This window comes from Chiloscyllium plagiosum, chromosome 39 (genome assembly GCF_004010195.1).
Source record: "Chiloscyllium plagiosum isolate BGI_BamShark_2017 chromosome 39, ASM401019v2, whole genome shotgun sequence".
Lineage (NCBI taxonomy): Eukaryota > Metazoa > Chordata > Chondrichthyes > Orectolobiformes > Hemiscylliidae > Chiloscyllium > Chiloscyllium plagiosum.
The window spans coordinates 3,337,367-3,362,296 of record NC_057748.1 but is presented as its reverse complement, the minus strand read 5'-3'; the positions used below and the strand labels follow the sequence as shown (position 1 = coordinate 3,362,296).

Genomic DNA, 24,930 nt, shown 5'->3' with positions numbered 1-24,930 from the left:
TATTTTGCTCAATTGACAAGTCTTAGTTATTCCAAGGGATAACTTCAGACTTGCACATTTTGAAGAACAATTTCCTCCACAGCAATGGATGAGAGTCTCAAGATGTCTTATCCCATCTAGTTGGTTTTTATGGGGGTGCATGCAGTGGAGGATTTAGGCACTTTTGCCTAAATAGACAGCACATGCTGCCTGAAAGGGCTTCCATGCCTGTATGTTCTGTTCCACAATGGTGAGCTTTCAGCTGACAATCAGCACGAGCTGCCAGGCCAGGCTGGGAACTCCTTCAATGGAGTCACTCACTAAGGGAGCATTCACTAACTTTCATCCCAATGGTAAGCTGTAAATAATGAAGTCAGCAGTTTGAGGTTTGGAATCCCATTTTTTCCTGCTGTGTGAAAATTGCAGTGCTCCACCAACTGCAATAAATCTGCACACTCCTCAGAAGTACACCCATACAGGACATTCCAATAGCTGCAGAGGAATCTTGCATTTACTTACTGATTCTCTTTCCTTGCCCATGACTTGGCTGACAATTTGAGCAGAGGCTCTATCCTTACGGGTCCAGTACTGACCTGTAGCTGTTAATGGGGGTTTTGGCTTTTGACTGAATGCCATCTTTGAATTTGACAGACTGAGTTTTTTGGGGGGAAAAAAATTTCAAAGCTAGGATGTTTGAAATCACACCAAGCCAGAAAGTGCCAGACCTGTGGAGAGAGGTCATATGGAGGGGAATTGAAAGCTTGTTTTAACTTTTCCACTCTTGCATCCTGAAGATTCTCAGTCTCCACCCTTCCTGCTGAAGTCTGTCTATTCTGGTTAATTTCATGAGCCTGACCAAAAACCCAGGATTTCTAAATTTTGCCTTCTAATTATGAAGCCATGTCTCTGACTCTCAATCATGATGAAATTTGAGGTCTGGATTTCCTTTTGTGAATTGTTTTAGAACACTGTCCTCTTTCAGCTGCCACTTCTGCCTGAGTTTTTAAAATCAAACTCCTTTCCCCTCTAGATCAGTCACTGACATTGGTCTTCAGTCTTTATAACAACCAGTTCAGGACAATCGAGGTGATTCCTACCCTATTCAGGCACCATGGGTTAAGTATGCCTTCACTTCATCGCTGTACAGTTCTGAATTTTACACTCTAACCTGTTCAGATGTCTCCACCCACCTTTTTTGGATCAGGTGGGATTTGAACCTGGGTACGCCTGAATTTTTTTTTCTCACTCTTCCAGCCCCTTACTCCCATCCCACCCTCTCCACCTCCCTTATCTCTTTCTCAAGTTTTATACTTTGTCCTGTTTCCTCATTCACTCTTTTTTTAAACCCCCTCTTTATTTCCTCCTTCAAGGATTCCTACTAGCATTCTCTCTTCCCCCTTGCCTGGATCTCACATGCACCCACCAACTCACTCCCACCCATCTCTCTCTCTCATCTGTATGGGTGGATGAGCAATGAAATTGGTAAGCTTTCTCATTTCACGGACTGTTGCTCCTGCATGCCCTAATATGCTGGAGGGCAGTCTGTTTTAATGGCAGTGGGGGTATATCTTCAAAGTTTGTCCTTTTGTGCAACAGGAGTATTTTCTAGATTTTACAATTCACCCCTCAGTGGCCGAACCCTCCCTTTTGGGTCCAGGAGTCCATTGGGCCTGGAGATTTGGTTGTAATCACCAGCAGTGTCTACTATTGAACTCGGTGATTTTTAAGCCAATCTGGCCATACCCTTCAAAAGGTGAGATTCCTGCTGCTGCAGAGATATGCAGCAATCATCCCATTTGGCTTGGAACAGAGTAGGGGCTGAATGGCCTGCTCCAGCTCCTGTGCTGAGGGGAGCAGAACATGTGATTACAGGCAGCTAAATTAATGCAAACAGCTGACACTCCCCAGGGTAAGGCTGATTTGGCTTTAATCTTTTACCCTGCTTTGTCCAACTCTCTCATTTTTCCTATTTCCCTACAGTAAGTAGGATGAAGAATGCAGCTGTTTCTAATATGATCTGAGGCAGCAAACCTAACTCTCCATTGTATCACTAACAGGCTGTGGTGCAGTGGTAGTGTCTGTATCTGAGCCAGGAGTCCTGGTTAAAGTCCCACCTGCTCCAGAAATGTCATCCCTGAACATTGCCAATTACAATACCACTTTGTAAATAGTGGAACTGATTTGACTGAAGTAGGAACTTAATTTTCCCTACAGCACTATTGAATTTTCAGTTTTAGAAAGAGGGGCTATTGCAGCATTTTCTACTGATTCTAGTGGGGTCGGAGTGTAGGGAGAAGGGGATTTATTTCCAGTGAAACACTTAGGTAGGAATCTTAATTGATAAGTAGGTGATGCCTAGAACATCCACTTAAAATAATTCACTATTAATCCGAATCTCATTTCTAGTTTGGGTATTTCTAATCAGCATGTTGTGACCATCTTCTGGCATAGCCAGGGCTTCCTGGTCCAGCAGTGGGGGCACTGCCACTATACCATAAGAACCCTGGAACTGAAATTTGCTTTTTTTTTTGGCAGGTCCTTTCCTAAATAAACTCCATCTGCCATTCCTAGGCTTACTTTATTCATTGTGTTCCTAGATAACCTTCATTGTCCACTATAACCACCAATCTTGATGTCATCCCTAAGCTTTCTGCTCATACTTCCTAAATTCTCATCCAAATCATTGATCGAAATGATCAATAACAGTAGATGCAGCATCAACCTGTGGCACATCACTGGTTATAGGCCTCCAGTCGGTCAAACAATCCTTGACCACCACCCTCCATCTTCTGTCAAGCCAATTTCATATCCAACTGGCGAGCTCTCCCTGCAACCTGAGGCCTAACCTTACTCCACCACCTGCCATGTGCTAACTTGTTAAAGGCCTTGCTAAAGTCCATGCAGATAACTATTGCATTGCTAGTCAACAATACAAACACTCCAAGGGGCCCTGCATTTTCCCCTTGTCTCCCATAATGTCCTGGGATAACTTCAGGACCTGGGGATTCATGTCTGTTAGCTTTCAGCTTCACCTCTTCTGTAATGTGGACTCTTAAGACATCACTCTTTGCCCAACTTCCCTGGCATTAATGACTGCTGTAATAATACTGAAATGTTCATTTAGGATCTCACCTGTCTCTTGTGGCTCTGCACGTAGATACCTGGTTAATCTGAGGCCCTATTCTCTCCCTAGTTCCATTTTTGTCCTTCATGTGCTTGGAGAATCCAAAACCATTCTTCTTTACCTGCCCAAGCCATCTCATGTCCCCTTTTCACCCTCTTGATTTCTCTCATGTACCCTGATACCCTCTACACAAGAAATTCATTTGTTCCCAGCTACCTATACATGTCCTGTACTGCCTCCTTTTTCACAACCAGAGCCTCTAACTCTGGTCACCCAGGGTTACCTGCTCCTGCCAGCCTTACCCTTCACTTTGACAGGAACATGCTGCCCCTGAACCCTCTAACTCACTTTCAAAAGTCTTTGACTTATCAGATGCCCCTTTTCCTGCAAACAACCTCCCTGAATCAACTCCATCAAAATCAGGCTCGCTCCAATTTAGAACTTGTGGACCCAACCCAACCTAAACATTTCCCATAGCTATTCTAAGACAAATAGAATTCTGGTCACTAGCCCCAAAGTGTTCTCCCACTAACTTCTTCACTTGCCTTATTTCCTAAGTGGAGGTCAAATTTTGCCCCTTCTCTAGTAGGGTCATTTACATATTGCACAAACTCTTCCTGAACAAATTTCTCTCCATCCAAACCCTTAACACAATGGTAGTCCCAGTCAATGTTAGGAAAGGTAAAATCCCCTGTTATTATGACCCTATTATTCTTGCAGCTATCTGTGATGTCCTTTACACATTTGCTGCTCAATATCTTGCTGACTATTGGGAGGCCTATCAAAAAGGCTATTGATTACTTTCTCCTCCCCCCCCCCCCCCCCCCCCCCCCCCCCTCCCCCCCCCACACACACACACACGCCTAACTGCGGTACCAATCCATGCCCCAAGTTCAGTTGCCTTGGCTGTCAGGCCTCTTGCATTGAAATAAATGCAGTTTAACCCTGACTTCCCCCTTTTATGCTCTTCCTCTGCTTCCAGTACCTACCCACAGCCCACACATCTTCCCATGCAGTTGCAGAAGGTGCACTTACTTCCTCCCTCCTCACTAACCAAGGCCCTAGATACACTTTCCAGGTGAAGCAGTGATTTACCTGCACTTCATTCTGTCTGGTCTACTGTACTTGCTGCTCACAATGTGGTCCCCTCAATACTGGGGAAACAAAGCACAGGCTGGGTGACAGGTGCATTCTGCAAAGCAATGTTCTGTCCCCCCCAGAAAGAGACCTGAGCTTCCACTTGGAGATTATAAGGACTGCAGATGCTGGTGCTCAAGAGTTGAGTGCTGGAAAAGCACAGCAGGTCAGGTGGCATCTGAGGAGCTGCTGAATTGTCATTTTGGGGATAAGCCCTACATCAGGAATCATGAAGCTTCCAGTTGCCTCCACTTCACCACCCCACCTTGTTCCCTGGCTACATCTCCATCTCAGGCTTACTGCAGTGCCCCAGCATAGCTCAGCACCAACTGGAAGAACAGCATCTCATTTTCTGCTTGGGGCTCCCTGCTGAGCTCAACACTGAGGGCCTGAGCACCTTTTCCCATGTCCTTGCCCTAATCCCCACATACCAGCCCTTGTTAGCAGCCCATGTGATGACACCAATAGCCCCTTGTCAGTCATTAATTGTGCTATTAGCAGCTACTTATTCTCCCATGCTGACCTTTACTACTTCCTTTCCTGATGAAGGGCTTATGCCCGAAATGTCGATTCTCCTGCTCCTCAGATGTTGCCTGACTTGCGGTGCTTTTCCAGCACCACACTCTTGACTCTGGTCTCCAGCATCTGCAGTCCTCACTTTCTCCTCATTCCTTTGTCAACGCAACTGACTTTCTGTGAGCTCCATCTCCACCTATTACTCCTCTGTCCTCCCCCACCCCACATCTCCATGAAATAATCTAACATTTTAGAACATAGAACAGTACAGCATAGTACAGGCCCTTTAGCCCATGATGTTGTGCCAAGCATTTATCTTGATCTAAGATCAACCTAACTTACACACTCCTCAATTTACTGCTGTCCATATGCTTGTCCAGCAGTCGCTTAAATGTCCTTAATGTCTCTGACTGTGCTACCACTGCTGGCAGTGTATTCCATGCACCCACCACACTGTGTAAAGAACCTACCTCTGACACCTCCCCTAAACCTTCCTCTAATCGCCTTAAAATTATGACCCCTTCTGTTAGCCATTTCTGCCCTGGGAAACGGTCTCTGACTATCTACTCTACCTATGCCTGCCATTACCTTGTGTACCTCTATCAAGTCATCTCCCTTCCTCCTCCTCTCCAGTGTGAAAAGCTCTAGCTCACTTCATTAGATAAGCCCTCCAATCCAGGCAGCATCCTGGTCAATCCCCTCTGCACCCTCTCTAAAGCATCTACGTCCTTCCTATAATGAGGCAACCAGAAGTGGACACAATATTCCAAGTGTGGTCTAACTAGGGCTCTATAGAGCTGCAGCAAAACCTCACGGCTCTTAACTCAATCCCCTGTTAATGAAAGCCAAAGCACCATATGCCACCTTAGCAACTCTATCAACTTGAGTGGCAACTTTGAAGGATCTATGTACGTGGACCCCAAAGTCCTGCTGTTCCTCCACTGTTTAACCCTGTATACACAATTCCAAAATGAATCACTTTGCATTTATCCAGGTTGAACTCCATCTGTCACTTCTCAGCCTAGCTCTGCATCCTGTCAATGTCTCATTGTAGCCTGCAACAGTCAGAAGAAGGGTCACTGGACCTGAAACATTATTTCTGCTTTTTCTGCACAGATGTTGTCAGACTTGTTGAGATTTCCCAAAAATTTGTTTTTGTAATGGGAAGTGTTTCCCTATCTCAACCCTTGCAAACGTATCTACTGGAAAAGTGGAGGATAGAACTGGAGGTAATCTTCACACACTGTGTGATCATTGTAATGCTGTAAATGAGCAGAGTTATATCATTAACTTTAGCTCAGGTTGTATATAAGCCACTAGGTCAGAGATGAAATCTAAGGGACATAGTTTAAGAATGAGAATTTAAAACCGATGAGAATTCTTTTCTGAAGATTATTATTCTGTGGAATTCTCTTCTCCAGAAATTAGTGGAGGCTGGGTCTTTAAACGTAAAGCTGCTTGAGGTATATTTTTGAAGCTTAAGGGGCTGGTGGGTTGGACAAGCACATGGACAGCAGTAAATTGAGGGGTGTGTAAGTTAGGTTGATCTTAGATTAAGATAAATGCTTGGCACAACATCATGGGCCAAAGGGCCTGTACTATTCTATGTTCTAAAAGGTTGGTATATTTCATGGAAGATGTGTGGAGTGGGGGAGGACAGAGGAGTAATAGGTGGAGATGGAGCTCATAGAGTCAGTTGTGTTGACAAAGGAATGAGCCTGGGAAATGGAGCTAATGCCACTACCACATCAATTGTGGTCTTATTGATTGGCGGAACAGGATTGAAAGGCCAAATGGCCAAATTCTATTCTTAAGTCCCATGTTCCTTTGTACAGAGTCCATCTTCTCATCCAACAAGTGCACATTGGCGCACTCTCACTCACTCTCCAAGTCAATCCCCAGCAACAACAGAATTCGAAACAAGAAAGAAACCAAATCAAACACTGAAGCTTTTACACTTCCTGTCTACTCATGGATAGGAAGCAATAGGGATGATATTTTTAGGTTGTTCGATACTAACCCTTGACAATTCCAGCTCTCTAATGGAGAGAAATTTAAAACAGTTATTTTCTTCCAAGTTGTTCTGAGAAGCAGCTGCTTAAACCTGTGGATTGTTCAGCAGGGTTCAATTAAGTGTGACCCTGATCTTGAGCAAGTCTTTTCCTCTCTGCTTTGGTTTTTACACTTGGCTGGGATGGTGCAATTTTAAGCAATTAGACAAAAGCTGTTCTTCCCCCAACCCCCTGTCCCATTCGTGACCACATTTCAGAGAAACAAGTGAGTGCATAAAAACTGCGGCTCACGTTATTGTGTGGTAGCGGCTCCATTAAAAGCAGCAGCTCGATCACAGTGTGACACTTCTGAGTTGAGCATTCTCTGTGGTTGACTTGAGGGCTTTTTTATTTTCAATGTCCTGACAGCTTCTCCAAAACTCTGTCTTTGTGCAGCAGTGGGGCAGTGTGCCAGTTGGTTCTGCTGAAGTGATAACAAGCTTCTTAAAAATAATACATTCGGTCAAACCAGTGAAGGATAGTTTATTGTCCAAAAAATGTGGCACTGGAAAAGCACAGCAGGTCAGGCAGCATCCGAAGAGCAGGAGAATCGACATTTTGGGCAAAAGCCCTTCGTCAGAAATGTTGGGGTTGGTGGGGAGGAAGGGTAATTTAGTGAACGGTTCGAGAGGGACACTCTCCTTTCTGCTCCCTACATTTTGAAAGCTGTAGCCTTGAGGCATAACACCTGTTACTGGTGCAGTACCATCTCCATATAATAGTCTGCCTCAGGAGTAATGCACTCTCCTCTTACTTTTGCCTTGGGTTGGAGTGGACAACAGCAAAACTCTTGGATTCAAGCAGAGGCATGCCATTTAGTCCATCTTAGAAGGAACTAGCCCACTCACTTGGACTCCTTCCCTGGTGTCTCTGCAAATTTTCTCCCCTTTAAATCTACATCCAATCTCCCTTACATTACACCTCCTTCTGCATCTTTTGCTCTGCTCACTGTTGCTTGTATCTTTTCTAGTTTATGACTGTTTGCTGACTTCTGGGTGGATTTTCAACTTCCCTTTCCTCAATTTAAGGTTTGGAGTCTCTGATGCTTGGTGTTTTGGGTACATTCTTTTGTTCATTCATGGGTTGAGGGCATCCCTGACTGGATCAGCATTTATTACCCATTCATGAATACCCAGGAGGCAAGTAAGAATCAACCGCATCGCTGTGGACCTGGAGTCACATCTAGGCCAGACCAGGTAAGGATTAGTGACAAAGAAAACTGCAGATACTGGAATCCAAAGTAGACAAGTGGGGGGCTGGAAGAACACAGCCAGCCAGGCAGCATCAGGAGGTGGTGAAGTCAACATAGGTTAGATCTCATGGAATATAGGGCAAACCCATCATTTGGATACAGAATTGGCTCAAAGGTAGAAGACAGAGGGTGGTGGTGGTGGAGACCTGTGACCAGTGAAGTTCCACAAGGATTGGTGCTGGGTCCACTACTTTTCATCATTTATATAAATGATTTGGATGTGAGCATAAGTGATATAGTTAGTAAGTTTGCTGATGATACTAAAATTGGAGGTGTAGTGGACAGCGAAGAAGGTTACCTCCGATTACAACGGGATCTTGATCAGATGGGCCAATGGGCTGAGAAGTGGCAGATGGAGTTTAATTCCGATAAATAGGAGGTGCTGCATTTTGGGAAAGCAAATCTTAGCAGGACTTATACACTTAATGGTAAGGTCCTAGGGAGTGTTGCTGAACAAAGAGACCTTGGAGTGCAGGTTCATGGCTTCTTGAAAGTGGAGTCGCAGGTAGATAGGATAGTGAAGAAGGCGTTTGGTATGCTTTCCTTTATTGGTCAGAGTATTGAGTACAGGAGTTGGGAGGTCATGTTGCGGCTGTACAGGACATTGGTTAGGCCACTGTTGGAATATTGTGTGCAATTCTGGTCTCCTTCCTATCAGAAAGATGTTGTGAAACTTGAAAGGGTTCAGAAAAGATTTACGAGGATGTTGCTGGGGTTGGAGGATTTGAACTATAGGGAGAGGCTGAACAGGCTGGGGCTGTTTTCCCTGGAGCATCGGAGGCTGAGGGGTGACCTTATAGTGGTTTATAAAATCATGAGGGATAAACAGACGAAGTCTTTTCTCTGGGGTGGGGGAGTCCAGAACTAGAGGGCATAGGTTTAGGGTGAGAGGGGAAAGATATAAAAGAGACCTAAGGGGCAACACGTACCACGTACATGTATGGAATGTGATGCCCGAGGATGTGGTGGAGGCTGGTACAATTGCAACATTTAAAAGGCATTTGGATGGGTATATGAATAGGAAGGGTTTGGAGGGATATGGGCCGGGTGCTGGTAGGTGGGACTAGATTCGGTCGGGATATCTGGTCAGCATAGGCTGGTTGGACCGCAGGGTCTGTTTCTATGCTGTACATCTCTATGACTCTAACTCTGTTTCAGGTGTTAACCCTTCTTTAGGACTGAAGAAGGGTTATACCTGAAACATTGACTTCTCCACTTCCTGATGACTAGATAAGGCTGGCAGTTTCCTTCTCTCAAGCACCTTCGTGAACTAAATGAGTTTTTCCAGCAATTGATTCATGGTTATCATCAGAGTTTTAATCTTTTTAATTAAATCCAAATTCTATCTTCTGCCATGGCAGGATTTGAACCTGGGTTCCCAGATCTTTACTGGGAGCCTCTGGATTAATAGTCCAGTGATAATAGCACTGGGTTATCACCTCCATGGGGGAGGAGTACTCAAAGAGGCTGCAGATACGAAGCATGTCCTGAGGCAGAATGTGATCTGTGTCCTGAAGAGTCATAGTCCTGGAAATATTGATCCAAGATTTTGAGTTGGTTGTAAATAATCTGGGAGCCATGAGCCATTTGCACACTCAAGTGATCGACTTGACTTTAAATACAAAGCAAATTTTATTTGGCAGTTGACAGTTAGAGGTCACTCATCATACAAGACAATGGTATGAGGTAAGCACAACATAAGGAGAAAGAAACTTCAGTTATAATGGGGGGGTGTGGCGGGAAGGGTGGGATTTAAAGGGGCCCTGCCCTTATTGAAAGGGAAAGCAGTGACTTTGTGACAAAGTGTTCCCTTCAGATGCTTCCAAAAGATGCCCTGGAAGAAGGTGGAGTAACTGGATCAAATTCAACTGACAGGCAGAGTAGTGGTTTTTGGTTTGCTCTTTATTGGTTTAGCTGAAAATATGTTGCTGGAAAAGTGCAGCTGGTCAGGCAGTATCCAAGGAGCAGGAGAATCGACGTTTCGGGCATGAGCCCTTCTTCAGGAATGAGGAACGTGTGTCCAGCAGGCTAAGATAAAAGGTAGAGAGGAGGGACTTGGTGGGGGGGTGTTGGAAATGCGATAGGTACCTGGGGTGTGCAGTGAGAGAGGGACTCACTGAATTCCTTGTAGAGGGAGGAAGAGAGCTTCTTCAAGGAAGGCATTCTTGCAAGAGGATTCGCAGTAGGTTAAAATCTTCGAGGAGAAAGTGAGGACTGCAGATGCTGGAGATCAGAGCTGAAAATGTGTTGCTGGAAAAGTGCAGCAGGTCAGGCAGCATCCAAGGAGCAGGATTGGCTTACCCTTGGCTAGTTCCAGTTTCACATTGTTTCTAATACTAATTGAAGTTTTTTTAATAACCTTGGCTAGCCTCAGAACTGTGCACAGAGCTGGTGTCCATGTTAATGTAAAGACAGGATACAGAGGGGAGTCCGAAGAACTGTAGCAGAAACCTGAGATTCTGATGACGCCGACTGGGCCCATTTCTCTCGAACCGAGAGGGGATGTAATTGAGGTCTTTAAAAATTTGATTGGGGCCAAACAGAGAAAATCGCTCCAGTTGTGAAGCTAAAGGCCAGGATTACAGGGCAGTCAGTCAGAAATTGAATCGGAAATTCTGAAGCAAATCTTTCCTTCAGAGAGCAGCAGGAAATGGAACTCACTCCCACAGGGAGTGCCCAAGGTGAACTGTATCGGTGAGGAATCTGGGTCAACATGAGGGAGAATGGAATCAGATGGTCTTCGGAAGGGGCGAGCTGAAGTGAAGGGTGGGAAGAAGCTTGTGGGGAGTCTAAACACCAGCATAGAGCAATTGGGCCGAATGGCCTGCAAATGGTTCTCTTTTAATTTGGAGTTTAGAAACTTGGATTCTATGAGCTGTCTTCTGCCAGCGACGTAGCTGAAACCTCTTTCTGATGCCTTGCAATAAATTTGCAAAGCAGGACAGAAAGAACAAATCCGCATTCACGTAGAGCATCTTTCACATCCTCAGGATGCCTTAATGCAGCAGGAGTAAAGTGTTAGTCATTCAGAGACGTACATGAGGGCGATCTGATCAGATCCGATGACCATTCGTTAATTTGGGTTGGGGGTGTGGGAGAGTGTGGAATAGACAGGAAGGGCATGGGAATCCTAATACCTGATCCAGTCTGTTCAGGGGTGATGACTAGAAGCACCTCCTCACAGAGGGGAGTAGGAATCTGGAACTCTCTCCCTATAAAAGCTTGGGTCTGAGACTGGGGCCTTGTTGAAAACTTTAATGCTGAGATTTTAACTATATCATCAGGGTAAATGTCATCATAGTCCCAGAGGACCATATAGCTACTTCTGTTAGAGAGAGAGAGAGAGAGAGGACTGATGTTGATTTAACCTGAGGATCACCATACCTCAGGTGAGGGGAGAGATTGAGGAGAGAGTCCTTCAGGTAACCTCAGTGGGTGTAGGAATTGAACCCACGCTGTGAACACCACTAACCAGCCCAGAGCGGTGCTGGAAAAGCACAGCAGGTCAGGCAGCACCCGAGGAGCAGGAAAACCAAAGTTTCAGGCAAAAGGTCTTCATCAGGAATGGTGAAGCCCTTTCCTGATGAAGGGCTTTTGCCTAAAACGTTGTGCTTTTCCATCACCGTTCTAATCTCCAGCATCTGCAGTACTCACTTACAACCACTAACCAGTTGTCTAGCCAACTAAATGAGAGAGAGAGAGAGAGAGAGAGAGAAAGGTTTGAGAATTTCAGAGGTGAGACGGAGGTGGCATGAAGATCAGACAAGGTCTGGTAGAACAATGACTGAACAGGTTCGAGGAGCTAAATGGGCTGTCTCCAAGTTCTGTTACCATCGTCTATCAAAGACTTGCTCCAGAATACACAAAGATAAGACCATGGTACCTTGGGGGCAACTCATTTCTTGAGAATGGCTTGTTGAGGCCAACATAGACCCTGCTGTGTGATCTCTCTCCTGCCGCTCTGGCTGGAGCAGTTCTGGTTGTGCCCCTTTGGGCAGTTGACCTTTTGGACCCGTGACTGTTCCTTTGCCCCCCTTTTGAAGGTGGCTCGCTCAGTGGAAGTTCTGCCGCGGTGTGCCATGTACTCCTTGTAGTTCTTGGTGAGTAACACATACAGGAACGGGTTGATGCAGCTGTTACTGTAAGTCAGGCAGGTCACACAGAAATTGATGTACATTTGTACCAGAGGTGTCAAGCTCAGTGTTTCGTGCGTGTACAGTTTCACCAATTGCCAAACCCAAAATGGCAGAAAGCACGCCCAGTATAACAAGATGATGCTAAAAGTCATGTACAGGACCTTCTGCTTTAGAGTACGGTTCCTAGTGTCCAGAACCATTCTCCCTGAAAGCCAGTAAGCTTGTGCCAACCGGATGTATAGGTATCCAATGACAATGCCTGGAGATAAAATGCTGGTATTGAATAAAATGGTGAGATACGTTTTGTAGGCATCAGGACTCCACGTTGGGAAGCAAATCCTCTTTGTTGACCCTGAAGGGCTGATGGTCTCTCGTAAATGGATCATAATCATCATTGGCAAGGTCAGGACGCACGACAATGACCAAATGGCAACAGTAATCATCCTTCGGCACATTTTTGTAGCCTGGCTGGCCAGGGGTGAGGTCACAGCCCTGTATCGTTCAACACTCATGGCCGTGAGGATGAAAATGCTGGCGTGCATGGTCAGGAGGTCCAGGCTGAGGAGGAACCTGCAGCCAATCTCCCCAAAGTACCAGTCTCTGGCAAAGTACGTGCACACCACAAAAGGGATGGTGAGCAAGTACAGAAGGTCAGCCAGTGCCAGGTTGGCAATATAAACGTACATGGACCCGGCAGACTTGATTGATCGGATGGCGATCGCCAACATGTAGATGTTGCCAAGCGTGCCACAGACACACATCATGGTTAGGATCACCCCGAGGAGTGTGGTAATCAGGACCTCATTTACATTACCCGGACCTGGAAGGGACGAATTACTGCTCAGGTTGCCTTTTGTGAGATGGCCATTCTCAACACTCTCCATTTTGTGTCTCTGTTTGGTGCGAGAGTTTTTAAAACATCTTTCTCTTCCTGCTATCCCACCTGGAAAAGAATGCACAATATATTTTATTTCAATTAGTTCAAAATTTCTTTGGTTGTCTCTTCTTATGTGTACCTTTTTTTAAAATTTTTGTTTTGTTCTTTCATGGGAGGTTGAATATTTGGCCAATATTTATTGCCTGTTCCCTCATTTCCCAGAGGGCAGTTAAGAGTCAACCCCGCTGCTGTTGGCTTGGAGTGACATGTAGGCCAGACTGGGTATGGATGGCAGATATCCGTCCCTAAAGGGTGTTAAGTGAGTGAGGTGAGTTTTGAATACCAATTGATGGAAAGCACATGGTTGCAATTTAACCAGCTTTTTATTCCAGATTTTATCAAGTTCAAATTCCACCATCTGTTAGTGTCCCCAGAGCATTAGTCACTAGTCACATGATACTTGGTTGTAGTCCAACAGGTTATTTGAAATCCCAAGCATACGGAGTGTTGCCCCTTCAGGTGTGTCAGCTGACAAAGGAGCAGCGCTCATGTGACTTCTGACTTTGTCCACTCCTAGTCAAACACTGGCACCTCCAAACCATGCCCAGAGCATTAACCTGAGATTCGCGATTACTATAGTAAAAGCAAAATCCTGCTGGAAATCTGTAACAAAAATCAGAAACTCTGCAGAGGACTAGCAGCCTCTGTGGACAGAGGAAGAGTCATACTGGAATCAAAATGTTGTCTCTGTTTCTCTCTGTCCATAGATGCTGCCAGACCTGCTGAGTTTCTCCAACATTCTGTGTTTGCTCTGTCCAGTGGCATGGCCACTACATAACTACCTCCCCACTATAATTTCACTTCCTTCCCTATACGCACTCCTGAAGCAAAGAGCAGTCCTAGCTTTGTCAATGATTTTGGGTCAAGTTGACCCAGGTGTGACATCCTCCATCTCAAGATTTAATGCCTCCATCTCCTGACCCTTGTTTGGCCACCTGCCTGGTGTGATCCCTCTTAGATCAGTGACTGTGCCCATCTGTTCGAGAATTGAGCTGTCCTTGTTGCAGTATTTAAGATGATCTTAATGGCACAGCCACCTGATTTGATTTGATTTATTGCTGTCACATATAGCTAGGTACGGGGAAGAGCTCTGGTTTGTGAGCAGGTAGATCGTACCATACAATGGTCATTGGGTGATCGAACAGATTAGATTAGATTAGATTAGATTCCCGACAGTGTGGAAACGGGCCCTTGGGGCCAAAAAGTCCACACTGACCCTCCAAAGAGTAACCCACCCAGACCCATTCCCCAGCCTTGTATTTACCCCTGACTAATGCACTGAACACTACGGGCAATTTAGCATGGCCAATTCACCTGACCTGCGCATCTTTGGATTGTGGGAGGAAACCAGAGCACCCGGAGGAAACCCACGCAGACATGGGGAGAATGTGCAAACTCCACACAGACAGAGCTAGGGATATAAGGTTACGGCTGCAGAGAAGGTGCACAAAGCACGAGATCAACATTAGATTTGAAATTTGAGAGGTCCATTCAGAAGTCTAACAACAGTGGGGAAGACGTTGTTCCTGAACCTGTTGGTCTGTGTGTTAAAGCTTCTATATCTTGTGCCTGATGGAAGGCGGTGGAAGAGATTATCACCGGGTTGAGGGCGGTGGGGCCTTTGATGTTGGCTGCCTTTCCGAGGCAGTGCGAAGTGTGGATGGAGTCAGTGGATGGCAGGTTGGCTTCTGTGATGGACTGGGCTGGGTTCACAACTCTGCGGTTTCTTACGGTCCTGAGTAGAGCAGTTGCTATACCAAGCCATGATGCATCTGGATAGAATGCTTTCTGTGGTGCATCTATAAAAGTTAGTGAGGGTCCTTAGGAACATGCTGAATTTCCATAGCTTCCTGAAGAAGAAGAGATGTTGTTGTGTCTTCTTGACCTAATGTTTAAAGCTTCAGCAATGTCTTTAGTTTTCCTTTAAATACTGCAAGCTCAACTGTACAGCAATTTAACATTCCTTTCCAATTCCTTGGATTGTGCTAATCGAGGGTGGGTTGAGGGTTGGAGGTTTCTGAATATAAAATGACACAATCGAGCTTCTGTTAGCCAGTGCGGTTTGCCCTCCGAACCCACACTTTCTGACATAGAACACTATCAGTGTTCCTCAGTGTCCCTGGGTCAAAATCCTTCCTAACCACACTGAGGGGGTGTCTACACCAAATAATCTACAGAGCTTCATGATGGCAGCTCACCACCACCTTCTCCAGGCCTGTTGGGGAATGAGCTGTAAATACTGGCTTGGTATTTCCATGAATGAATTGTGAGCAGCATTCTGCAGCCTAAGTGTCAGTGATTTGAAGGGAAATCTTTGGCCCATCAATGTCGAAAGAAAATCCCACATCCCCAATCATATTATTACATGGTTTCCTGAAGAATATCTTTCCTATAATTATTCCAAGTGTTGGTCACTCATCAAATGAACGTGTCTGTTACAGGGCTTTATTTGTCCAGCACCAGTTTGAACAGACAGACCCTAATCCTAACGTTGCAGTTTGCCTAATCTGTTCTTCTATTTCATGTGCTTCTATAACGTACATCTCATTTCGGTGGATCAGTGGTTAGCACTGCTGCCACACAGCACCAGAAAACCGGGTTCGATTCTACCCTCAGGTAACTGTTCGTGTGGAGTTTGCATGATCCCCCCCCCCCTTCCCCGTGTCTGTGTAGGTACTCTGGTTTCCTTTCACAGTCCAAAGATGTACAGGTTTGGTTGATTGGCCATGCTAAATTGCTCATAGTGTCCAGGGATGTGTAGGTTAAGTGGATCAGCCATGGGAAATGCGAATTTGCAGGGATGGGGTATGGGGGTAAGTCTGGGTGGGATGCTACTTAGAGTTAGTGTGGGCAAAATGGCCTGTTCCCACACTGTAGGGAGTCTTCTAAAAGTGAGAAACCACCAAACGTGTACATGTCAGAAATGCAGATGGCTGATTCATTCAATATGATTGGGAGAAAACATCAGAATTCAGAAAAGATTTATTCCAATAACTGATACACCGCACAAGATCAGAAAGCTCAGAGCAACATTGGGACTGGTTTGTTCATTATGTTAGCAAGCAGAAATCCTGCTGTTTATACAGAGATTGTGACCAATTATTGACATTTGCTCTGGTCTTTCACATGTCTGTTTCCGTGGAGAAATTCTGTCACATGGAGATGTTGCTAAATGGGGATTCATCACTGGGCTGTTAGTTGAGTGAATGGAGATGCTGTCACCTTGAGGGAGCCTTGGTTCATCTCAATGGAATTCTAATTCATGCCAGAATTGAAACCGGTAAAGATACAGGTGTCACAAAACTGGTCCTTTTCCCTAAAAGCTGGTCCTTTTCTCAAGGATACTGTGTCCTTGATTTTCTTTTCAGAGGGGTGGTAAAACACTCCGGGCTCCAAAACGGCTAGGTTTGGTACAAAGACAAAAGGGTATTGAGAGGCCTTTAGTTTAAATGCAAACAGATGAGACTTTAGGCCAAAGCATTTATGTTTAGAAGTGACCTGTATAATGAAATGTGAGTGGCCAGTCCTGGAAACTGAAGTTAAGCTGAGCAACTCAGTTCAGAACTAGTTTGGGAGTTCAGCTGTGGGCTGTGTGGAAACAGGCTACTTAACTCTCTCTCCTTCTGTCCTTCTAACTTCAACCTGTAAGCCTTTGTTTCATTTTTATTGTGTTTAAGGGGGTTTGCTCATTGGGACTGTTGTGTATATTCAGAACAGCATAATTAAGTCTAGTTTGGATAGACTGAGTTCTGTAGGGGTTCTTTGTGTCCCATTTTGTAGTTTTGTGAATAAATTTTAATCTGTTTTAAAACCTGGTAGTCAAGCAAACTTACTGAGTAATTTTCACTGTACACTTATTGCAAATTATGATCTGGGCTGCTTGCTTGTTTTGAGTGGTCTGGCCTAGTCCATAACAGAGTACAGATTGGAACTCAGAACTTCAATCCGTCTGTTTTATGGGTTGTATTTTCACCTTCATTATCAATGAAATGGTCACCACCAAAAACCTCCAGGACAGGGACAGTACGGGGTTTGATACAGAGTAAAACTCCCTCTACACTGTCCACCTTCAAACATTCCCAGGACAGGATAAAGCTCCCTATACACTGTCCCCCATTAAACACTCCCAGGACACGGCCAAGATTAGATTCCTTACAATGTGGAAGCAGGCCATTTGGCCCAACCAGTCCACACCGACCCTCTGAAGAATAATTTATTTAGACCCATTTCCCTCTGACTAATGCACCTAATACTGTGGGCAATTTAGTATGGCCAATTCACCTGACCTGCACATCTTTGGATTGTGGGAGGAAACCCACACAGAGACAGGGAGAATGTGCAAACTTCACACGCCTGAGGCTGGAATCGAACCTGGGACCCTGGTGCTGTGAGGCAGCAGTGCTAACCATTAAGCCACCGTGCTACCCAACACAGGGTTAGATAGAGGGCATCCCTTAGACCCATTCCTCTATCTTTTCCCTGTCCTGCCATTTGTCCCTGTGCACGCTGTCTCTCTGACAGAGCTGTTCCTCTGGCTTGGGAGGAGAGAAGAATGAAGCTTGGAGTGTTGTCGGCTCTCTTGGCAATCACTGAGACAGAGAGTCATACAGCACGGAAAAGGACTCTTCAGTTTAATTCGTCCATGCTGACCAGGTATCCCCAATCTGAGCCAGTCCCATTTGCCAGCATTTGGCCCATATCCCTCTAAACCCTTCCTAATCATGTACTCATCCAGATGCCTTTCAAATGTCATAAGTGTACCAGCCTCACCATACTCCTGGAGATAAATGCTAAACAATCTCTTGTTAGGCAAGAATTTGAGTGTACACCAAGACAGCTGAGCTCATGTTGTGTGGCCCCTGACTCTCAACCAATCCTGACTGACTGAACATCCAAAATTTAATCAAATGAGGTTTAACCAAGTGTGTCAGTACAAGTCCTCCGTCACAGACAGCTCTTTACTGAATCATAATGATCTGTCGCTGCATAACTCCATTGGAAATGTTCCATCAGGAAGCTAAATGCAAAGCGATGCTGTTAAATTACCGTGACATTAACAAACTGTAATGCATTTTGTTTCTCAGCATTGTCTTTTAAAATTACAATGTTGAGTCTCTCTACTAGTCTGGATGAATGAGTTGTCCATAGAAGCATTGAGTCCAGGGCCTCCACATTTGACTACTGGTGTCATCTCCAGTATCTAATGAAGTTTGTCCTGGCTTTAGAGGAAGTTTTCAAGGGATGAAGGAGTTGTCAAATTAGGAGTGGTTGAGAACTCTGGGTCTGGAGTTTAGAACGATGTGGGGGGGGGGGTATATGGTTTGAAACCTACAGCATACTGAGGGGCTAGGGTAGAGTGGATGTGTAGAAGATGGTTCCACCAATAGGAGAGACTGGGACTCGAGGGCACAGCCTCAAGGTGAAGGGACGACCCTTTAAAACTGAGATGAAGAGGAATTTCTTCTGATAGAGGGTGGGGAGTCTGTGGAACCCATTGTCTCAGAGGGTTGTGGAGGCCAAGTCATTCAGTGTAGGTAGATAGATAGATAGGTTCTTGATTAGTAAGGGGGTAACGGGTTACGGGGAGAAAGCAGAAAAATGGGGTTGAGAAAGAAATCAGCCACGATCAAATGGCAGAGCAGACTCAATGGGCCGAATGGCCTCATTCTGCTCCTATACTAAATGGTCTTATGGCTCCTGTCTGGGCATAGGGTGAGAATGGGAATGGAGAAGTCAACTATATGCATTGCTGTTCCAAGCTGAGTAAACTTTACCTTCTAGCCCTGAAGGAGGGCAGCAGAAGTAATGTTTTCACCACTGTTAGCTTGTTTGCTTACTTACAATTGGTGTGTAAAATGAATGGACGGATTTTAACAAAATCAGGCTCACAGAAAATCACAGACCCCTCCCCGCCAATGGAGAAATGATCCATTTTTGGGAAAATACCTGGAATATTTTTAAAGGGTTGGTTAAGCTTGGGAAGATGGGGGCGGGCACCTTTTTTTAAACATTGTTGGATTGTTTTCAAACATTGTCCCCACTGCTGGAAATGGCTACAGCTGTCAATATGCGAGCAGGGTTTTCACAGCAGGTCCTTGGATTGACCTGAAGCTGCCTCAGTGAGGTGGAAGCTCTGAATAAAAAGCTTTCTATTTTACAGCTTTGTAGTTACAGAGCATCAATGAAACAGAGAACAAGACCTCAAGGTAGAGCAGTGTCATTGTAATGATTTGGAGCTAACCCAGTGGGAGGAAGTGGGATAGTAGAGTCATAGAGATGTGCAGCATGGAAACAGACCCTTTGGTCCAACTCATCCATGTTGACCAGATATCCTAAGTTAATCTAGTCCCATTTGCCATCATTTGGCCCATAACCCTCTAAACCCTTCCTATTCATATACCCATCCAGATACCTTTTAAATGTTGTAATTGTACCAGTCTCCATCACTTCCTCTGGCAGCTCATTCCATTCACGCACCACCCTCTGCGTGAAAAAGCTGCCCCTTCGGTTCCTTTTAAATCTTTCCCCTCTCACCTTAAACCATGTCCTGTAGCTTTGGACTCCCCTCCCCTGGGGAAAAGACCTTGGCTATTCACCCTATCCATACCCCACGTGATTTTATATGTGTGTAGGTTAGGTAGATGAGCCATAGGAAATACAAGGTTATAGGGTGGGGTGGGTGGGAGTGGTGGTTGTGGGAGGATACTTTTCAGAGGGTCATTGCAGGCTCAATGGGCTGAATGGCCTTCTTCCACACTCTAGGGATTTTAAGATTGTCTGATTTAATGCCATATGTGGTTGGAGGATGATATTAAGATTTGAGCTCCTAAGTCACACAAGCTGAGGCCTTTATACCTGGTGGCTTAGTGGTTAGCACTGCTGTCTCACAGCACCAGGGACCCAGGTTTGATTCCAGCCTCGGGTGACTGTCTGTGTGGAGTTTTGCACATTCTCCCCGCGTCTGTGTGGTTTCCTCCTACAGTCCAAAGATATGCAGGTGAGGGTGGATTGGCCATGGGAAATTACCTGTAGTGTTTGGGGATGTCTAGGTGTATTAGTCAGAGGTAAATGTAGACTAATAGGGGAGGAAAATGGGTTTTGGGTGGGCTACTCTTTGGAGGGTCAGTATGAACTTCTTGGGCTGAATGGCCTGTTTCCACACTGTAAGTACTCTATGATTTTATTTTTATGAGGCTGATCAGAATGTTGCTTCTTAACGTCTTTCTCCCCAAATCCATTCCCCCTCCCTCTTGCTGTCTCCTTTGGTCTTACAGTTTCACACTCTGCTCTCCTTTCTCTCCCTCCTCGTGGCCTCTTCCATGTTTCTTCCTACGGCTTTCTCTTTCATTCTGTCACACTCTCTCCCTCAATTCCTCTGTTCAGCTCCTTTGGAAATGTACACCACCGCTCGGTAATCCATCAGCTGGGTCGTTTTATTGGTTTATTGTGTGTACTTCAGTTCCCTGTGTGATTTCATCAGAAATGAGAACTGGGAGAGATATACAATGGCTGGTTTATCTAATATACACCAAAGCCCCAAATAAACCAGGGGAAATGATCTCTTTGTACCTCTTTGTACCTTCAGTTTGTGGTTCCAATAAAAGATCAGTGGGGTAAGTGGGTTAGTGTGATCTTAGAGTAGGATAAAAGGTCAGCACAATATTGAGGGCCGAAGGGCCTGTACTGTGCTTTACTGTTCTATGTCATCACTTAAAACATTAACCCAGGTTTCCTACCTTTAGCAAAACTAATTCCATAATTGTTCTGGTTTTGTTTTAGATGTTGCTTAATCTCTGTCCCCTGATTTGTTTAATATACAAACTACGATTTATGGTTGAGGCTACGTCTGACGTCAGCAGGAGAACAAGAGACTAGGTTTCAGTCAGATTACCGTTCGGGTGAGTGGGGTTATATGGCCTCCTCCTGTTCCTTGTCTTCTATGTTTCTATGTAAAGCTTGGCCCATTACACAAATGAGCTGAGGTAGGCCATTCAGCCCATCGAGTTTGCTCCACCATTCATTGGGATCATGGCTGATCTGATAATCCTCAACTCCCACTTTCCTGCCATTTCCCTGTAACCCTTCCTGACTAAACACCTGTCTGTCTCAGCCTTGAATATACTTCATGGGCCAACCTCAACCGTAAAGAATTCCACAGAAGCTGTTCACCCCGCTGACACCCGACTGTGCAGCGATACACAGCTCGAATCGCATCATCACGTTCGCTGATGACACGACTGTAGTGGGTCTCATCAGCAGGAATGACCAGTCAGCATACAGAGAGGAGGTGCAGTGGCTATCGGACTGTTGCAGAGCCAACAACCTGTCTCTGAACGTGGAAAAGATGAAAGAGATAGTTGTTGACTTCACGAGGGAACGGAGCGATCACTCTCTGCTGGACATCGACAGCTCCCCTGTGGAGATTGTGAAGAGCATCAAATGCCTTGGTGTCCACCTGGTGGAGAATCTCACCTGGTCCCTCAACACCAGCTCCATAGCCAAGAAAGCCCAGCAGCATCTCTACTTACTGTGTAGGTTGAGGAAAGCCCACTCCAACCCCCTCATCCCCACCACATTCTGCAGAGGGTTCATTGAGAGTACCTTGAGTTGCTGCATCACTGCCTGGGTCAGGAATTGCACCGTCTTGGATCTTAAGACCCTACAACAGATCGTGAGGATGGCTGAGAGGATCATCAGAGTCTCTCTCCCCTCCATTACAGACATTTACACCACACGCTGCATCCAAAAGGCTAAGAGCACTGTGGAAGACCCCACAATTCCCTCACTCAAAGTCTTCTCCCTCCTGCCATCTGGCAGAAGATACAGGAGCATTCAGTCTCTCACAGCCAGAATGTGCAACAGTTGCCTCCCCCAAGCCATCACGCTCCTTAACACTGTATGATCAGACTCTTTCCCATCTGAAACTCTCTGCATGACTTGAATTGCTGCTAGTAAATTGTCTATTATTCATCGTTTCTCTGTTGCACTGTAACTTGCTTTGCACTTCTTAGGCACTTTATGCTGTGTACGAGTGTGTAGTTTGTGCTGTCCATGTAACACCCTCTGTCCTGGAGGAACACTGCCTTATTTTTACTGTATCAGTTGTATATGGTAGAAATGACAAACAAAAATTAAGCTGTTCTACTCTTGATTCACTCTTCTCTTGCGTGGGTTTCCTCCGGGTGCTCCGGTTTCCTCCCACAGTCCAAAAGATGTGCGGGTCAGGTGAATTGGCCATGCTAAATTGCCCGTAGTGTTGGGGTAAATGTAGGGGTATGGGTGGGTTGCGGGTCGGTGTGGACTTGTTGGGCCGAAGGGCCTGTTTCCACACTGTAAGTAATCTAAAAAAAAAAAAACCTCCTCAGCTCTGTCTTAAATGTGCACTGTGTCATTCTGAGATGACGTCCTCTTGTCCTAGAATATCCCACAGTGGGAAACAATCTCTCCATGCTGACCATGTGAGGTCCTCTAAAGATGTTGTGCAGTCATCAAGTGCTCTCTGAAGGAAGCATGAGAGTGAGCCCCATGGTGTGGGACAGCGAGCAAACGAGTGGCCGGGGGGAGGCTTGGAGGGACACTCACAAATGTCCATGTTCACTTTCATAACGGAGTTTTGTAAAGATGTGAGAGGTGACGGAGATGGAGAGAAAGGGGTCAATACTAGGATAATGTGTTGGCACAGGCTTGGAGAGCCGAGGGCCTGTTCCTGGGCGATATTGTTCTTTGATAAGAATTTTAAATTGGAGGAGTCGCGGAGCACTTGATGAATGGGATGTGATACAGGGCGGGATGTGGGGACGGACATGCAGAGTGTGAGGTGAGAGGAGGTTTCTTGAGGGACAGAAGCTGGCAGAGAGCAGTGGGATAGACGAATGATCACAAAGTAATTATGGGTAAGGAAGGCTAGTCAGAAGTTTGATTCATTCATCTGGAGAAAAGCTTCAACCTTTTCAAACATCCAAATGTTTTTAAAAAGTTTCCAAGTGTTTTGGCTGTACACTTCATCGAGAGTCTGTTCTGAGTTTCCGGTCAGATGAGAAATAGCTCAAACGTTTACTCTTTGAGCCGGGTGAAGTTTATGGAGAAAGAAACTTCATTGCTATAGCACCTGTTACAAGCTCACAATCCTATTTTTTTTTACAGCCAATGAGGTCCTGTGGAGGTACAGTCATTGTCACAGTATAGGGAATGCGGATGAACATTTGTGTTAAAGTTGGAATTTGCTGAGTGCCCAGTCTGTACTGAGTACATCAGTCAGTAACAGAGGTAGCGCTGTGCTGTTCCTGAGGCACAGTAAATCAGTGATGTTTGTGTGTGGCTGCTCACTGAGGCCTCATGTAGTGAGCTAGCCTGTTAACACATCCCATGGAGTGGGGACGAACAGCCACCCAAAGAGTGATGTACACCCAGGATTAGGGAGCATGGAGACAATAATCTTTCCAGCCTCTTGCCTGTCTACTTTGGAAACACTAGTCATAATAGATTCCCTACAGTCTGGAAACAGGCCCTTTGGCCCAACAAGTCCACACCGAAGAGTTACCCACCCAGACCCATTCCCCATTATCCTATATTTACCCCCGACCAATGCACATCCCTGAACACTATGGGCAATTTCCCATTGCCAGTTCACCCTAACCTGCACATCTCTGGACTGTGGGAGGAAACCCACACAGACACAGGGAGAATGTGCAAACTCCACCCAGACAGTCACCGAGGCTGGAATCCCAGGCGGTGGGAGGCAGCAGTGCTCAACACTGAGCCACCGTGGAACTGGAGAGGGAGGTCAAAGATGATTAAAGGCACAACAGGACAGGAAAGCTTAATACATAAATTGATCATAAATAGAAAATATTGACTCAACCTTACACTGATCCAGTGTTGTAGCTGATCATGGCTGCACCTCCCTGTTCCTGGTCAGTTCGTGCAGTCCTCCTGGTTTGATCCTGAATTAAAGAGCTTTGATCTGCAAAGGAACATGTGCAGCCTGCAAATCTGCGTATGGTTGTCTCAATCTTTTGTCAATGAGATTCTCTACTTTCCAGCTGTCTCTCAGCTGAACACTGATAATCAAATAATGAGTTTCTCATCAGTTACGTAATCCGTATTGAACAGAGAGCCCAAGGCTGGGTACGTTGTTACAATGAGGACTGGTCCTGTCTCCAGCCCAAACACTCTATTTATCCTGTTATCTGTGTCCTCACCTTCTCTCCTCCCCCACCTCAATCATTCTCTTTTTTTGCCCTCCCTGTTTCCACCCTCTCTCTGTCTTTTTCTCTTGCCCCCCCCACTCCCTTTCTCACCCTGTCCCTTGTTCTCCTCTTCTGTACTTGCTCAATCCCTCTCTCCTTCACTCACTGTCAGATCTCCTCTCTGACTCTCTTCCCCTCTTTCTTTCCCACCCCTGTCTCCCTGTTCTCCTTCTCTCTTTCCCCTTTCTGCCTGTTCCGTCTCTCTCCTTCCCTCACTCTTTCCCTGTCTCACTCACACACACTCTCGCCCTCTCCTGCTTTCTCCCACATTCTGTTCTGCTGGGTTCCAGCTGATGGTTTTGTCAGCTGACCACAGCCCCCAGACACTAATCCCAACATCTACATGAGAAAAATAACGGGATGCGCTGTCGGCCTGTCATCGACTCCTGCCCAGTGAAATTCCACCTTTGCTTTATACCTTTCCAGTCCAACATAGCTCTTGTTTACTTTGTCTTTTTGGTCTTAACACTCTCCCTTTTTCCGTTTCTCACACACTTTTCCTTCTTGTTTCCAATCCCTCATGTTCATCAACAGGAACAGGCTAATCTC

General features: G+C 45.6%; 1 protein-coding gene across 1 annotated transcript; it reads right to left on the bottom strand.

The window, feature by feature from the left end:
* Nucleotides 1-11,817: 11,817 nt before the first annotated feature.
* LOC122542113 (urotensin-2 receptor-like) lies at nt 11,818-24,304 on the bottom strand. The gene is made up of 2 exons (XM_043679499.1): nt 23,999-24,304; nt 11,818-13,138 (listed from the first exon to the last, which is right to left on the bottom strand). The coding sequence occupies exon 2, from the start codon at nt 13,077-13,079 to the stop codon at nt 11,955-11,957; it is 1,125 nt and encodes a 374-aa protein (XP_043535434.1). The 5' UTR covers nt 13,080-13,138; nt 23,999-24,304; the 3' UTR covers nt 11,818-11,954.
* Nucleotides 24,305-24,930: the final 626 nt, after the last annotated feature.

What these genes read in the sequence shown, in the direction of transcription:
- LOC122542113 (XM_043679499.1), bottom strand. Translation starts at nt 13,079, where the DNA reads ATGGAGAGTGTTGAGAATGGCCATCTCACAAAAGGCAACCTGAGCAGT.